The sequence below is a fragment of the Pristiophorus japonicus genome, chromosome 15 (genome assembly GCF_044704955.1).
Source record: "Pristiophorus japonicus isolate sPriJap1 chromosome 15, sPriJap1.hap1, whole genome shotgun sequence".
Classification (NCBI taxonomy): domain Eukaryota; kingdom Metazoa; phylum Chordata; class Chondrichthyes; family Pristiophoridae; genus Pristiophorus; species Pristiophorus japonicus.
Window position 1 is genome coordinate 137,464,976 of NC_091991.1, and position 15,330 is coordinate 137,480,305.

Here is a 15,330-nt window from a genome sequence, read left to right on the forward strand (position 1 = left end):
GCGAGTCTGGTCGGCGGGGGGGGGGGGGGGAGTGGGTGTCTGGTTGGTAGGGGGGGGAGCGGGTATCTGGTCGGGGGGGGGAGAAAGCGGGTGTCGGGTTGGGTCTGGTCGGCAGGGGGTGAGGGGGAGCGAGTGTCGGGTCTGGTCGGGCGGGGAGCAGGAGCTGGCCGTGGGAGGAGCCTCATTCACGCAGCCCCAGTGAGGCCATTCAGCCAGGGCTAGGGGCTGCGTGTTTTGGGCCCCTCCCACACAGTTCGGCGCCTGGAGCTACTGCACTTGCATGCCGACTGTAGCGCGCATGTGCAGATGTCCCGGCAATGTTTTCAGCGCCAGGACCTGGCTCCGCCCCCCCCCACAGCTCGAGCTGACTGCGCCGAGAGCCAGAGGACCTGTAAGTAGGTGGAGAATAACGAGGATTTTTTTAGGCGCCGTTTTAGGCGCGGAAAACGGGCGCCCAGCTCGGAGGGGCGCCCGTTTTTTTTCTTGTGGAAACTTGGGCCCTATGTTTCTATGCTCCGTTGAGCCCGAGGTCAATGAGTGGTCATCTTGTGTACGTGCAGTTTTAAGCCAACCTTCAACGGCCCCAAGTTTCCACACGCTACAAAACGGGCGCCCCGCCGAGCTGAGCGCCCGTTTTTCGCGCCGAAAACCGCGCAATTCTGGAGCGCCCTGCAGCTCCATGGCAGCTTGGCGCGGCGCCCAGGGGGCGGAGCCTACCACTCGCGCCGATTTTGTAAGTGGGAGGGGGCGGGTACCATTTAAATTAGTTTTTTTCGTGCCGGCAACGCTGTGCGTGCGCGTTGGAACATTCGCGCACGCGCAGTGTGAAGGAAACATTGGCACTCGGCCATTTTTGTAGTTCTTTGTAGCTGTTTAGTTTTTGAACATTTTTTAATAAAAGCACATTGCCCTTCCATGATCAGCACTGAGGCTTCTTGCAGCAGTGAGAAGGCTGCAGGAAGCCTCAGAAGTTGAGGCAGCCGTTTCCCGACGACCTTCCCCCCACTGCCATCGGGAATGGCTGCCTCAACTTCTGAGGCGTCCTGCAGCCTTTTCACTGCCTCCTCCTCCCTGCCTCCCCCCCCCCCCTGCCGTCGGTCGGTCGGTCGGGCCCTCCCTCCCTCCCGTTCGCGGGAACAACGCCACACCGCTGAGCTGACTTTAAGGCTTCCATCTCAAGTGGAAGGCTGCACAAATGCCTGCTTACTGCCTGCCTGCCTGCCCCTCCCTCCCTCCCTCCCGTTCGCGGGAACGACGCCACACCGCTGAGCTGACTGAACCTGCCTGAAGCACTTTCACACAGGTCGGAAGATGGTTTATTTAATCTTTTCTTTGCTTATAATGTTTATTCAGGTTGGATTTATTTGTATAATATTTGTATAAGTATAAATAAGGATTTATTGTAGAATTTAATGACTTCCCTTCCCCCCCCCCCCCCCCCCCCCCACCTCGTTCTGGACGCCTAATTTGTAACCTGCGCCTGATTTTTTAATGTGTAGACAAGGTTTTTTCAGTTCTACAAAAATCTTCACTTGCTCCATTCTAAGTTAGTTCGGAGTACGTTTTTACTGTGGAAACTTTCAAATCAGGCGTCAGTGGCCGGACACGCCCCCTTTTGAAGAAAAAATTCTGTTCCAAAGTGAAACTGTTCTAACTGACTAGAACTGCAGAAAAAAAAATGTGGAGAATTGCGATTTCTAAGATAATCCGTTCTCCACCAGTTGCTCCTAAAAATCAGGAGCAAATCATGTGGAAACTTGGGGCCAACGAGTGGTCATCTTGTGGCTCTATGCGTACGTACAGTTTTAAGCATACCTTCTGTTTAGCCAGCTCAGGGCCTACATAATAGCCAAATAACATCTTTGATAATCAATCTTGCTCTTGCACAATCCCACCTAGTTTTGTGTCGTCAGCAAACTTGGAAATATTATATTTGGTTTCCCTCATCCAAATCATTTATATATATATATATATATATTGTGAATAGCTGGGGCCCAAGCACTGATCCCTGTGGTACCCCTGTGGTTAAAAAGCAGAGAAGTCCTGCTACAATTGTACAGGATATTGGTGAGGCCACACCTAGAGTACTGCGTACAGTTTTGGTCTCCTTATACTTATTTTGGAGGCTGTTCAGAAAAGGTTCACTAGGTTGATTCCGGTACTGACGGCGTTGACTTATGAAGATAGGTTGAGTAGGTTGGGCCTGTACTCATTGGAGTTCAGAAGAATGTGAGGTGATCTTATTGAAACATATAAGATTCTGAGGGGGCTTGACAGGGTAGATGCAGAGTGGATGTTTCCACTCATGAGGGAATCTAGAACTAGGGGGCACAGTTTCAGAATAAGGGGGCGCCCATTTAAAATTGAAATGAGGAGGAATTTCTTCTCTCAGAAGGTTGTAAATCTATGGAATTCTCTGCCCCAGACAGCTATGGAGGCTGGGTCATTGAATATATTTAAGGCGGGGATAGACAGATTTTTGAGCGATAAGGGAGTAAAGGGTAATGGGGAGCGGGCAGGGAAGTGGAGCTGAGTCCATGATCAGATCAGCCATGATCTTATTAAATGGCGGAAAAGGTTCGAGGGGCTAAATGGCCTACTCCTGCTTCTTTTTCTTATGTTCTTATTAGCTGAGGAGGGTTAGCATGTTGGGGGTGTCCTCTCCCTGTTATTACAGAAAAAAGTATCTAACCTGAACTTGAAATAGAACTTACAAGTTTCTATTCTTTCAGACTGAGGACTACCTGAAACATAAGATACGAAGTAGGCCGGAGAGGTCTGAACTGGTCAGAATGCACATATTAGAAGGTAAGAAAATATCTGAACTCCATAGGAAAACATTTTGACCAGGTTTATGATTACAAAATCTATGGAGCATTTCTAGAAACAATATATTTTGTGTTGCAAATTTCTTCCCATTAAATATTGGCATGAAATCTGCAGAGACCCTGGCAGAGCCTTCGCTGCAGGCCACTCAGATGAAGCTGAAGAGAGCCAGACTGGCAGACGATCTAAATGAAAAGATAGCTCAGAGACCAGGTCCCATGGAACTCGTGGAAAAGAATATTCTCCCTGTAGATTCCAGTTTAAAGGAAGCAATTAAAGGTAAGTAGCAATTTATTCCATATGTTGATTGGCTTTAGCTTACTGGGACTGTTGGTGGGAGGAATGGGAGAAAATCATAGCTGTTATAGGGGTGGAAGGGTTAAAATAAGAGTAATGAAAGAAAGACTTGCATTTATATAGTGCCTGTCACAATATTCCAAAGCGCTTTACAGCCACTGAAGTACTTTTTGAAGTGTGATCACTGTTGCAATGTAGGAAACGCGGCAGCCAATTTGCATGCAGCAAGCTCCCGCAAATAGCAATGTGATAGTGACCAGATAATCTGTTTTAGTGATGTTAGTTGAGGAATAAATATTGGCCAGGACACTGGGGAGAACTCCCCTTCTCTTTGAAATAATGCCATGGGATCTTTTACGTCTCCTTGAGAGGGCAGACGGGACCTCAGTTTAATGTGTCATCCGAAAGACAGCACCTCCAACAGTGCAGCACTCTCTCAGTTCTGCTCTGGAAAGTCAGCCTGGATTTTGTGCTCAAGTCTCTGGAGTGGGACTTGAACCTACAACCTTGTGGCTCAGAGATGAGAGTGCTACCACTGAGCCACAGCTGACAATTAATAAGAGCACCCCATCTCCTTTTATAATTCTCTGTTTCTCCTGAAAGTTTTATGTCTGGGAATGTGTCATTTTCTGTCTTCTTCAAGCTGAAGTCAATACCCCGCTATTAATAGGGAGTCGAGGAGGGTGTTTGGGAGCACATGATCGGTTGAAGAACCCGACAAGGGAATGTGAAGACAGTCTAAAAAGGGGGAGGGGGTCTGGAGTGATGTACTCTCAGCTGATAGAAGAGAGATTAAAGAGAACAGTAAAGAAAATAATGCGAAGGGAAAGGTAAATTGAGGAATATGAATGGATTAAGGTTGTAAATATGCAAAGCTGTAGAAATAGTCAGAGAACTAGAAGCACTAATTATTGGGGCCAATGTTGTCCAACCTGCAATTTCAATCAGAGGCCTGAGTGGGGAGGGGGTGCTGGTGTGAGCAGGGACAGTGTCGGCTTCCTTGTCTGGCAAAATCTGTAAGGAGCCGGATCCTGGGCCAAAAGATGCCCAGCAGATGAGTTTACAATTTATTTTTCAAGTTTTCTTGTGGGGCAGGTGTGCTCCTCCAGGTCTCACAAGGAAGCTTTGAGCCTCCCTTGGACCAGAACTCACTACCCCCTCAACCTCAAAACCGGCCCCAATCACCAGCCGTTCTCCTCCCCCTCCACCCCCCCCCCCCACGCAATCTCCAACACCCCTCCCGATCTCCAGCCTCCATTCCATCCCCCTCCCAAAATCTCCAACACCCCTCCCACTCTCCAGCCTCCACACACACCCCCCCCGCAATCTCCAACACCCCTCTCGATCTCCAGCCTCCACTCCACCCCACCCCCCCCAATCTCTAACACCCCTCCCGATCTCCAGCCTCCACACCCCCCCCCAATCTCCAATCTCCAACACCTCTCCCACTCTCCAGCCTCCACACCCCCCCCCCAATCTCCAACACCCCTCTCGATTTCCAGCCTCCACTCCCCCCGCCCCCCCCCAATCTCCAACACTCCTCCCACTCTCCAGCCTCCACTCCCCCCGCCCCCCCCCCCCCAATCTCCAACACCCCTCCCGATCTCCAGCCACCACTCCAACCCCTCCTCGCCCCCTCCCGATCATGAGCCTAGAGCTGTTGCTTCCTTCCGAGTGCCGGGTATTGTCTCTATGGGTCCCCAGCTACAGCCTCTTCTTTCTAGTTTCCCCACTCGCCCACTGGTCTGGCTGTCAATTTTGCCTGCTGCGGGACGACAGGCTGCCCATCAATATTCTGATGAGGCCCTGCTGTTGAGATCAGTGGGGTCTTCACATTCCCTTGTCGGGTTCTTCAACTGATTACGCACTCCCCCGCACCCTCATCGGCTCCCCATTAATATCGGGGTATTGACTTCAGCTTGACAAGACAGGAAATGACACATTCCCAGACATAAAGCTTTCAGGAGAAATAGTGAATTATAAAAGAAGATGTGGTGATCTTATTAATTAAGGATAAGATTACAGCATGGAAGGAAATATAGAATCATAGAAGTTTACAGCACGGAAGGAGGCCATTTTGGCCCATCGTGTCCATATCAGCCAACAAGAGCTACCCACCTAATCCCACTTTCCAATGCTAGGTCCGTAACCCTGCAGGTTACGGCACTTCAAGTGGACATCCAAGTACTTTTAAAATGTGGTGAGGGTTTTTTGCCTCGACCACCCTTTCAGGCAGTGAGTTCCAGACCCCCACAACCATCTGCGTGAAGAAATTTCCCCTTAAATCCCCTCTAAACCTTCTACCAATTACTTTAAATTTATGCCCCCTGGTTGTTGACCCCTCTGCTAAAGGAAATAGGCTCTTTCTATCCACTATATCTAGGCCTCTCATAATTTTATTCACCTCAATGAGATCTCCCCTCAACCTCCTCTATTCCAAGGAAAACAAACCCAGCCTATCCAATCTGTTCTCACAGCTAAGATTCTCCACTCCCGGCAACATCCTCGTAAATCTCGTCTGTACCCTCTCCAGTGCAATCACATCCTTCCTGCAATGCGGTGACCAGAACTGTACATAGTACTCCAGCTGTGTCCAACCAGTGTTTTATACAGTTCAAGCATAACCCACCTGCTCTTATATTCTATGCCTCGGCTAATAAAGGCAAGCATTCCGTATGCCTTCTTAACTACCTTATCCACCTGGCCTACTACCTTCAGGGATCTGTGGACATGTACTCCCAGGTCCCTTTGTTCCTCTACACTTCTCAATGTCCTACCATTTAATGTGTATTCCCTTTCCTTGTTAGCCCTCCGCAAATGCATTACCTCACACTTCTCTGGATTAAATTCCATTTGGCACAGTTCTGCCCACCTGACCAGTTGATTGATATCTTCCTGCAGTCCGCAGCTTTCTTCTTCATTATCAACCACACAGCCGATTTTAGTATCATTGCAAACTTCTTAATCATACCCCCTATATTCAAGTCTAGATCATTGATGTATACCACAAAAAGCAAGGGACCCAGCACTGAGCCCTGCGGAACCTCATTAGAAACATCCTTCCGGTCACAAAAACACCCATCAACCATTACCCTTTGCTTCCTGCCTCTGAGCCAATTTTGGATCCAACTTGCCACTTTTCCCTTGATCCCATGGGCTATTACTTTCGTGACTAGTCTGCCATGTGGGACCTTATCGAAAGCTTTGCTAAAATCCATATACACTACATCATATGCATTCTTATTGATAGTGGTGCTCATGTGGAGACTAAGTTGAATTAATAAATAATATGGTATCTGTTACCATGTTGCAAGTACGTTAAAGACTGCCAAATAGTGACAAAGAAATCAAGGATGAGACTTGTAGGCACTTGTAGAGTGGTTTGCACCGTTAATGATCCTGTGGTAGATGGGGAAAAAACACAAGGTTTTTTTACATAGAGTATTATTGGAACAAGGCATGCTCGAACACAAGTGGCTATTGGGGCAGAGGGCTATAACTTTTAAAAGGGAAATGAATAAGTCTGAAAACAAAGAATAAAAACAGTTCAGGAAAGAACAAGGAAATGGGATTAGGGTGGACAGCTCAAGTATAGTAGCGCTGCAATATGTGTGCAAATGCTATGATCTAGAATTCTATGATGCTGATCCCAGAATGGTTGCTAGGGGGAGGGTCACAGAAGGGCAAGAGGCCTGATTTAAAAATGCATGTTTTTGAAACCAAATGTAAAACCATGAGCTGAGGTTGAATAGCAGTTAAAGGAATGATCGCTTGACTGTACATATTTTGCATTTAAAATACTTTATTTTTGAATACCATTTTTTCCTCTGATTCATATTGGGCTTGATTCTATGAAGTCCAGATACATTCTGTCTCAGATTTTCTACATGTGGGCCTATACAGTGACTGCTAGCTGTCTGTGAAAGCTGTAACGCGAAGCCCAATCCTCTCCTCATTAGATACCCTTATATTTTCCAGGAGAAATCATTGGATTGCAATCAGGACTATCGTTCACTTTCCTCATCAGCCATGTGCTGAGGCTAATTATGGAACTCGCTGCTGTCCCAGCTGAGATCGTCTAGCTCTGTACACACAGCGATAAAACTCTAGCATGTCCTTGGTCGTTATGGGTCACACTGGGCAGAAAAAGAACTGGGTAAATAGTGTGCACCCTCAGTGGCCTCAGCAAAAATACCCTTTTACTCATCAGCTTTTTTTTAAACCATGAATGTGGATTTTAATTTTGGTAAATAGACTGAGAATAAAATGGTGGTTGTTTATGGGATGTTTGTGATGAGAAGTTCTGAACAAGAATCAACAACTTCTGTAAGTGGTATTGGTGTAATTACAATTTGTTGTAACCTTGTTAAGAATTGGTTTTGTGCCTGCTTGGCATGTTAACATGTATCTACTTAATTCTTAAAATTCATATCACCCGGTAAAGGAACCAAAATACCACTGCCCGGTGCTATTGGCAGATTTTAATATATTAACTTTACAGCTTTCACAGACAGAGCAGTCACTGTATAGGCCCACATGTGCAGAAAATCTATTATGTGAGACAGAATTTTTCTGGTATCCATAGAATCAAGCCCAGTATGAATCAAAGGAAAAAATGGTATTCAAAAATAACAAAGTATTTTAAATGCAAAATATGTGCAGTCAAACGGCCATTCCTTTAACTGCTATTCAACCTCAGCTCATGGTTTTACATTTGGTTTCAAAAACATTGGTTTTTAAATCAGGCTATTTTGGTTGTATGAGCTGGAAAGGTTTATTATGTCAATTAGATTCCAAATACATTTTAACTGCATCTGCCCATTGTCGATGAAGAATGTCAGTACTGTTGGCCATCGATGCTGTGTAATTGGATGCTTTTTTCAATGGATAATTTACAGAGTTTGTGACAGTAATCAATGTGGGTCAGCTGTGAAGTATAAATAAAGACAACTCTGTTGACATGCTGGTGGAAAAACTTTCCTACAGTCATGTTACTAATTATAAAATGAAACTTCTTACCAGAAATAACCTAAAAGCAGAGAGGGGCTGTTCCATCTTGTCATTTGTCGCTCACCCAGGACAGTTTGTGATGCTGAAAAATTAATCTCACACAGTTGGCTTCTGGAACACTGCCCCTTGATAATATCCTGCTCGATATGGAAAAGGTAAAGTTGGTAGTAAAATAGTATCAGTTCCAAAAAAGGACCCATTAAACAGGTGAATTGCCAGTTAAGGGTATTTGTGGCTCAATCCTATTTGGATTTCAAGTTATTTTGACAGACATGTTAAATGTGTGCCAGTGGTGATAGGGACCATCCTTTATTATGTCACTGGATTTAATTGTTTTATCCACTGTTTTGTAAATATCCATTGTTCTGTTACTCCTTGAATATATCCAAATTCTTCCCCTATATTTACAAGTTTATGGCAGTTGCGATGTTGAGACCAGAATGAGTTTCAGAAATAACGTGGCTAAAACCACTATGTGAAACACTATGGGAAGCCATTGTTGAGTCAATATTTGCATGTAATGTATTGACTTGTTTTTGAACTTAATGGCCCTGAACTTGCAGTCTGCAGAGTAGCTAAGGGGTACGCCACCAACATCTGAACGGAATCCACACTTCCCTGTGCAAAGCCCCAAACTAAAACTTGCTTTCAAACTTGCTGAAGAGTTGTGCATAGCGTCGTGGCCCACAGATCCCGGGGCGCACTATTGTGCTGGGATCACGTGGTGCGATGTTCCTTTCCCTTCCTGACTCTTTTCCAATCAGGAAACAGAGGAGATTGCTGATTTGCCCACAATTCATTTAAAATAATTTAGCAGCCAAAAATGCTACTTTATTAATAAATTACAATCATCACAATTGTATTTAATACATAAACCAAGATTTCAACATTAATACAATTCGATCAAACACTGAAAAGTCTTGAGATACTTTTTACTGAAGGTTTCCTTAAAACCATAAAATGTGACTAGGATGCTTTTTAGGGGTTGTAGCATAAACCTAGCTCAAAATTAATACAATGTTCTCATCCCCCCCCCACCCCCCCCCCCCGCCTCCCTTATGCTATGCAACAGGCTCCTGCGCCTGTTTGCACCAGCCGTAAAATGTTTTCAGGGTAATTAATGCACAGTCAGTAGGCAGTTAGCCCAACTTTTCACTAGCATGTTGATTTGAATGGGTGGATGAAACGTGCAGCGAGGCCGATGCAGAGTGGGGACTTGACCGATTGCAAGTTCGGGATTTAGTGCCTGCGATCTCATGCAGGTGGCCATTTTCAGACAGTGTAACTGCACAGTAAATATTGACATTTTGTTCAACCATGGAAGAGCATCACAGCAAGCATGATCTTGTTCTCACAGGAAATCCACACATGCACATTTTCCAATAAGAGTCACTACATATCAATCAGGAATGGGAATCCTGACAAATGTTGCGCCTCTAGTAGGGTTCTGAAACAATTTGCGGAAACCAATTGCTGCCCTATCTGAAATCACTAACCCACCATAGATCTGGTCAATTGGTGTCTGTGCACCCGAGGCTTTCAGGGCACTCTGATTGCATTTTGCGTATGGAAAAATTAACAGGCACCTTTTAGTAGCCAGTTGAACTTGATTTGGTGGTGGGGGGGAGGGAGGGAGGGAGGAATTTGTACTGGGGTGCTGCAGTCAGATGAGAAGAATGGTAACAAATAGCTGGGCAAAAAAAATGATAGCTTTTAGAGCAGTGCTGTCAGCTTTGAGATAGTTGTGGGTAAACAAAAATATCAGTCTTTTTGCACTAGCATGTTTTTTTTAATGCAGCTAATAAAATGAGAAGCTTTTCCATTTCTAAAAGCATGTTATGTGAACGCTGTACTGACGTGCACTTCTCCTTGCAGTTGGCCAAGTCCATTACCCCAAAACCTTAGACACATTCTCATTTGATGATGACAGCAGTGATGCCTTATCTCCAGAGCAGCCAGGGAGCCAGGAGTCACAAAGCTCAGCTCCTTCTCCAGGGGAAACCAAGGTGAATGAGTCATCCTCCTCCTCATCCTCACCTGTACCAAACACCATTATTCAGGTGAGTGCTCTGAAAATGAATTACCTCCTAGTTAGGAATTGGGAGGATAGGTTGGCAATCTGAATGAAAGACCATAGCGTGGCAGTAGGGAATTACTGTCTTTATTTTATATATTTATCTTAAACAGCTATGATCAAAATAGAGGTGGCTTTCTCTTCTCAAAAGCCACTTGTATATCGTGCTATGACCCTTGCTAGTCGGCACCTGATATCTGGGTCTTGAATGCGACTTAAAAGTAAAATTTCCGAGATTTGCTGAGACTAAAGTAATACATACCAGGAGTCACTGATTAAAATCACATTAGCCCTGATAAAGCTGTTGCTGGTCTTGGTGACTCCTGGTATGTATTACGTTCAGCTGCATGAGACCTGGTTGTTGCTGGGTGTCTCCGTTATCAATATAAAAACAGCTTGAGTTTCAAAGTGGAAATGAGCAACTCCGCAAACTAGAGAAGGTTCATTTATCAGTAAGTTAATTAATATGAAAGGACTTTATCGCAGACGCAAATTGAATTGTACGCTGTCAGGATGTTAGCAGAAGCTTGAGACGCAAACGATGTGTGATTAATTGCTCACAAGCCAGACAGGCCTAGCACATCTCCCTCCATTTATCCCATGCAACTCAGCAGAGATCACTTCAAACAGCCACTGGGTTCATCATGCTCACTGCTGAAGGAGAGAAGCAGGTGAGAGTGGCAGGTGAGAGGCAAATCGTAACCTTGGAGCTGCTGCTGCTGATTGGCAGTTAATGCCGCAGCGAGGGGTGAAGGGTCTGTCGTCGGATTGAGCATGGGGTAGGTGGCGTGGGGGTTTCAAACTTTTGAGTGTTTAATTTCTTCATTCCTTGTATGCCACAAGATTGAGAGCAGTTTTCCCTTCGTCGACCCCAAACTCCCACAGCTTCTATTCTTACATCGTTCACATTACTGTCATTTCTGACACAGCAGCTGGCCGCCATTAGCTTTCAGAACATTCCTAAAATTAATTTGATCATTCTTTTACCCGTTCAAACCTCTTGTATAATGTTTTCATGTGGTTCTAGTTTTTTTTACTGACCCCCTTTAAACTTTTTTCCCATCCTGTGTGGCTCCAGGGGTGGGTTTCTAATTTTTCCTATAAGGAGGCCTGTTATGTAATGTTATGGTCACGTAATGTTAGCTAATGGTGCCAACCATAGGTGCAATACCTTTGGAATGTTGCCACCACACAAATGTTTTTAATACAGTCCCATCACTTAAAACGTCCACGTTTAAAACGGGCAGTTTGCTTATATCAGGCAAAAAGCATTAACCATTATTCATTTACACCAATGTCAATTTCAAAGTTGCCGGTTAAAGTGCCTTAAGTGCTGCATTTACTTCGGGCAGAAACAGCTGTGCTTACTATCTTGTTAATGTTCAATTCTTCTAATTCCCTAAATTTTCTCTTCACACTAAAATTGGTGGGATCTTTCTGAACTATTCTGAAATCTCCACTGATCTGATCTTTTGACAGCAGAAACACCGAGAGGAAGGAGAGATTGAAATCATTCCCGATAGAAGTTAAAAACAGTGGGAGAGGTCACGACGGCTCCTGATCTGCTTGCATGGGAGCCACCGATACCTTTAGGGGTTTAGAAATTGCCCTGACCCAAAGTCACAGCAGCATCTGTGTGACGGGAAGAATCCTGGAATCAGAGGGGAACCACTAACGGGCACTTACTGGACCCAGAGAAAGGGAAATACACGACCGATAGGAGGGAGCTGAAACACATCAATAAACTCAATGGAGACCTGAGCAACACCACAAGGCAAACTGATCAGTAAACCAAAGTTGACACCTCTGCAGACAGTAACCAGCCCTTTCACTGCCACAGTGGGTGGCTCTAAAGAGCCTTTGGTCATTGGATTCTTTCTTAGATGCTTTACTTGCTCTTGGTGCTCCCAACGCTAGGGATGGTCCTGGTCTTTTTGTTGCTTCCCGCCAGGTCCATGATCTCAGTGGTCAGGTATATACCTGAGAACAGCAGCGAGGTAGATGGGAGATTCGGCCCTGGCACTTTGCATAATGACCCTTATACTGGCCATTGCGTGTAGTGGGATAATCGTGTTAGTGAAAACACGCCCGCTCTCAGCAGTGAGGACTGTATATAATAGATGAGCATTTTGTGTAATTGTCCCTTTGATTGTGAGTGATTGACAATATTGTCGACAAAGGCCCTTAAACTATATAAGACATTAAAAGTGCCCTGTAGCTTCCAGTTCTGGTGTAAGACCAGTGTACTCCATGGGCTATTGACAGGCCACATCTCATTCACAAGGATTGCAAAAGAGAAACCCAACTATTGCTTTAACGTTATTATTCCACTGTTTGAGCAATTGTGCTTGTACAATCCTGCTTGTGCACTTGTTACTTCCAGTTAGGGGTGGATTAATGCACAGACCGACGGCCAACTGTGGGACCCCCTGGTAAAATTCACCATAATGTAGAAAAGCTGCATATAGCCGCTGGATCGCTTTGATTTATTGTGCACTGATTTGCTTTATTATTAATACAGTGTGTGAACATTCTTATTCCGCAGGCCTATTTCTTCATGCATTTTACTATACATTTGTGTTTTAATGGATTGGGGCGGGGGTTGTGCAGGGTTGCGGAGAGGCCCCTCAGGTTTTTGGTGTTCAGAACGGCAAAAATTCTTCATCTGGCTCTACTTCCAGTGCACTGAAATCTGCCCTGTTTTGTAGACAAGCCAAATTCAGAGCACCAGCAGAATTACCGCAGTGCACAACTGCTCCCAGTGGAAGAATTTCTGCAACTTATGAGATGTCTTTTGCTCACAGAATATATTTCTTTAAAGTGCCTAAGTGATGTAATAAGATATAATGATAATTGAAAGCTGTGTTTCCACTAAAATGCTTTACACAGTGGGAAAACTGCCAGATCTGCTGGGAAATAATAATAATAGGTTCTGCATGTAATTAAGAGCTGCTCAGAAATTCTGTGACCAGTTATGTGAAACCATAGTTTTCTGAATTGTGCCGAATCATTCCAGATTATTCTAGATTCCAGCATCCGCAGTATTTTGCTTTTGTATTTCTGAATTGTACATTTGATTAAAGGAGAGTTTAAAGTCTTAGAAGTGGTTGCTTTACCAGATGCACGGTCATCTGTTTTGTGTTAGTATTTGAATTCAGTCTCTCCACTTGCCAAGTCCTTGGTGGTACAGGCGCCCGATTCCATAATGATTTTAGTCTTTCATTTAAATGAGTTGCAGTAGGAATGGTAGTTGCAGTTGGCAGCTGCAGCACTAGGGCTCTGCACTTTTTGTCCATTTATATGAGCTACTTTTATTCCCTTAGCAGTCAATCTGCTACTTCCAAAGTAATAGATGCTCAGTTGGAGGGCCTGCAATGCCAAAATGTAAAAAAACAAGTTCCGACTGAGGTTTACAATGGTAAAGGTTTTTTGAAAAATTGCATAGATCTGCACGATGTTAGGTTACCAAGGGTGGAAAAGATGTTCCTAATTTCATTAGCCATCATGGGGAGTGTTCAAGTCATCATCATCATAGGCGGTCCCTCTAACGAGGATGACTTGCTTCCACAAAATTTCACGGATGTTTCAATGAAGGACCCGATGTTCCAGTCCTGAACTCCAGTTGAGGGGGTGGAAGATGCCCATGCGTGAATTTTTTTTTTAACATGTGGTGACCGTTGCACATCAGCCACCACACGGGTTTGACAGAGCTAGGCCTTTATCCAGTGTCAAGGGTAAACCAGGACTGGAGACTTGCTCTGCTGCACGGCCCTAGTGCGCACACATATCGCAGTGTGGGCAGGTCCATGCTGCCCCTGGGCCCTCGGCTCTTCTGGGCCCCATACCCTCATTCGCCGCATCTCCGCCACAATGTTCCAGAGACCGGCGCTTCAGCTCTATTTATAGCCCCGACCTGCGGTGGTGTTCTCACACAGCTCGGGGCGGCCCACGCGTTCTGTGAATTGCAGACTCTATGTATGGGCAGTAATTGTAACTACAATCGAGCGCCAGGATGCAGTGCCACAAAGTGGAGGGTTGCAGGTTTAATCCGTTGTGCTCCTGATCTTGGGCATTCCCGTAGGTAAAGGAAAACAAGAAGTTGGATGGTCCCTGGACAACTCTCGTGCACCTCCTAATGATTCACTTGGAGCAGTGCCGATTGCCTGTATGGCCTGTCATCTCTAGCCAGTGTGTAGCCTGAAGAGGCCAAGGCACACAGGGAGAGGGGAGAGGGTTCCAAACAAGTTAAACATGCAAATGTTGGTAAATGTTACTAATAAAACATGACTTTAATGCTTTACAAACCCTAATGTTCTAATTGAGGGGGTGGGTGGGGTAGATTAGTGCACAGTTTCTCTTCAAGTCTGAGTGTTCTATGACTAGTTTCAGGAATACTTTGTACTACTGACTTTTTTTGATGGAATGAATTGGATTTAATTGATGGATTTAAATTGACTTTACGACTTTAAACCATTGTAGTTCAATTTAAAGAGTATTTTAACTTCCCATTTCTTTAGCACTGTATGGAGTCATTTTTAATTGGTCCGCAGTGGCTCTTGGATAACAACGATTTCCTTTTTCCTTTCACAAATTGCTGAAACACACCTCTGATTTTCTCATTTTTTGGTAGTACCACCCACAGCCGATGCCTGACTTCCTCAAACCTGCCCCTCTACCTGATCAGCAAGGCATACGTTCAATATGTACCACACTGTCCACAAGTACAGCCGTCTCAACTAAACCTGCTCCAACCCTAATTAAGGTAAGTCTCTTTGGCACGCTCAAACCCTTATTATATTGTTCCTGCTAGAGTAGTTCCAGCTTCACTTGTGTTGGGACGCAAGTTGGGAATATCGAGTCACACTGACTGCTTGCTGTGCTGTGCAGTAATTACAGATCTCCCATTTGCATGATCGAATGCATCTGTGCATCATCTTTGTGTGGCTCGGTGTCAGATTTTGTTAACGCTCCTGTGAAGTGCCTCTGGACATTTTTGCTATGTTAAAGGCACTATATAAATAGAAGTTGTTATTGTAATGGAGTGTGACGTATGCCGCCTAATATATTGGAGCTGTGTTATTTTTTTTCCTTTTTGTCCAGTGAACTATTTCCAATCACAAGAA

General features: G+C 44.9%; 1 protein-coding gene across 1 annotated transcript in view; it reads left to right on the plus strand.

Annotated features, from left to right (window-relative positions):
* mrtfba (myocardin related transcription factor Ba) overlaps positions 1-15,330 on the plus strand; it is a 279,508-nt gene that overhangs the window by 239,672 nt on the left and 24,506 nt on the right. Inside the window, exons 9-12 of the mRNA XM_070900957.1 lie at positions 2,733-2,808; positions 2,944-3,105; positions 10,009-10,193; positions 14,838-14,969. Coding sequence (XP_070757058.1) covers positions 2,733-2,808; positions 2,944-3,105; positions 10,009-10,193; positions 14,838-14,969 — 555 coding nt within the window. The remainder of the gene's footprint in view (positions 1-2,732; positions 2,809-2,943; positions 3,106-10,008; positions 10,194-14,837; positions 14,970-15,330) is intronic.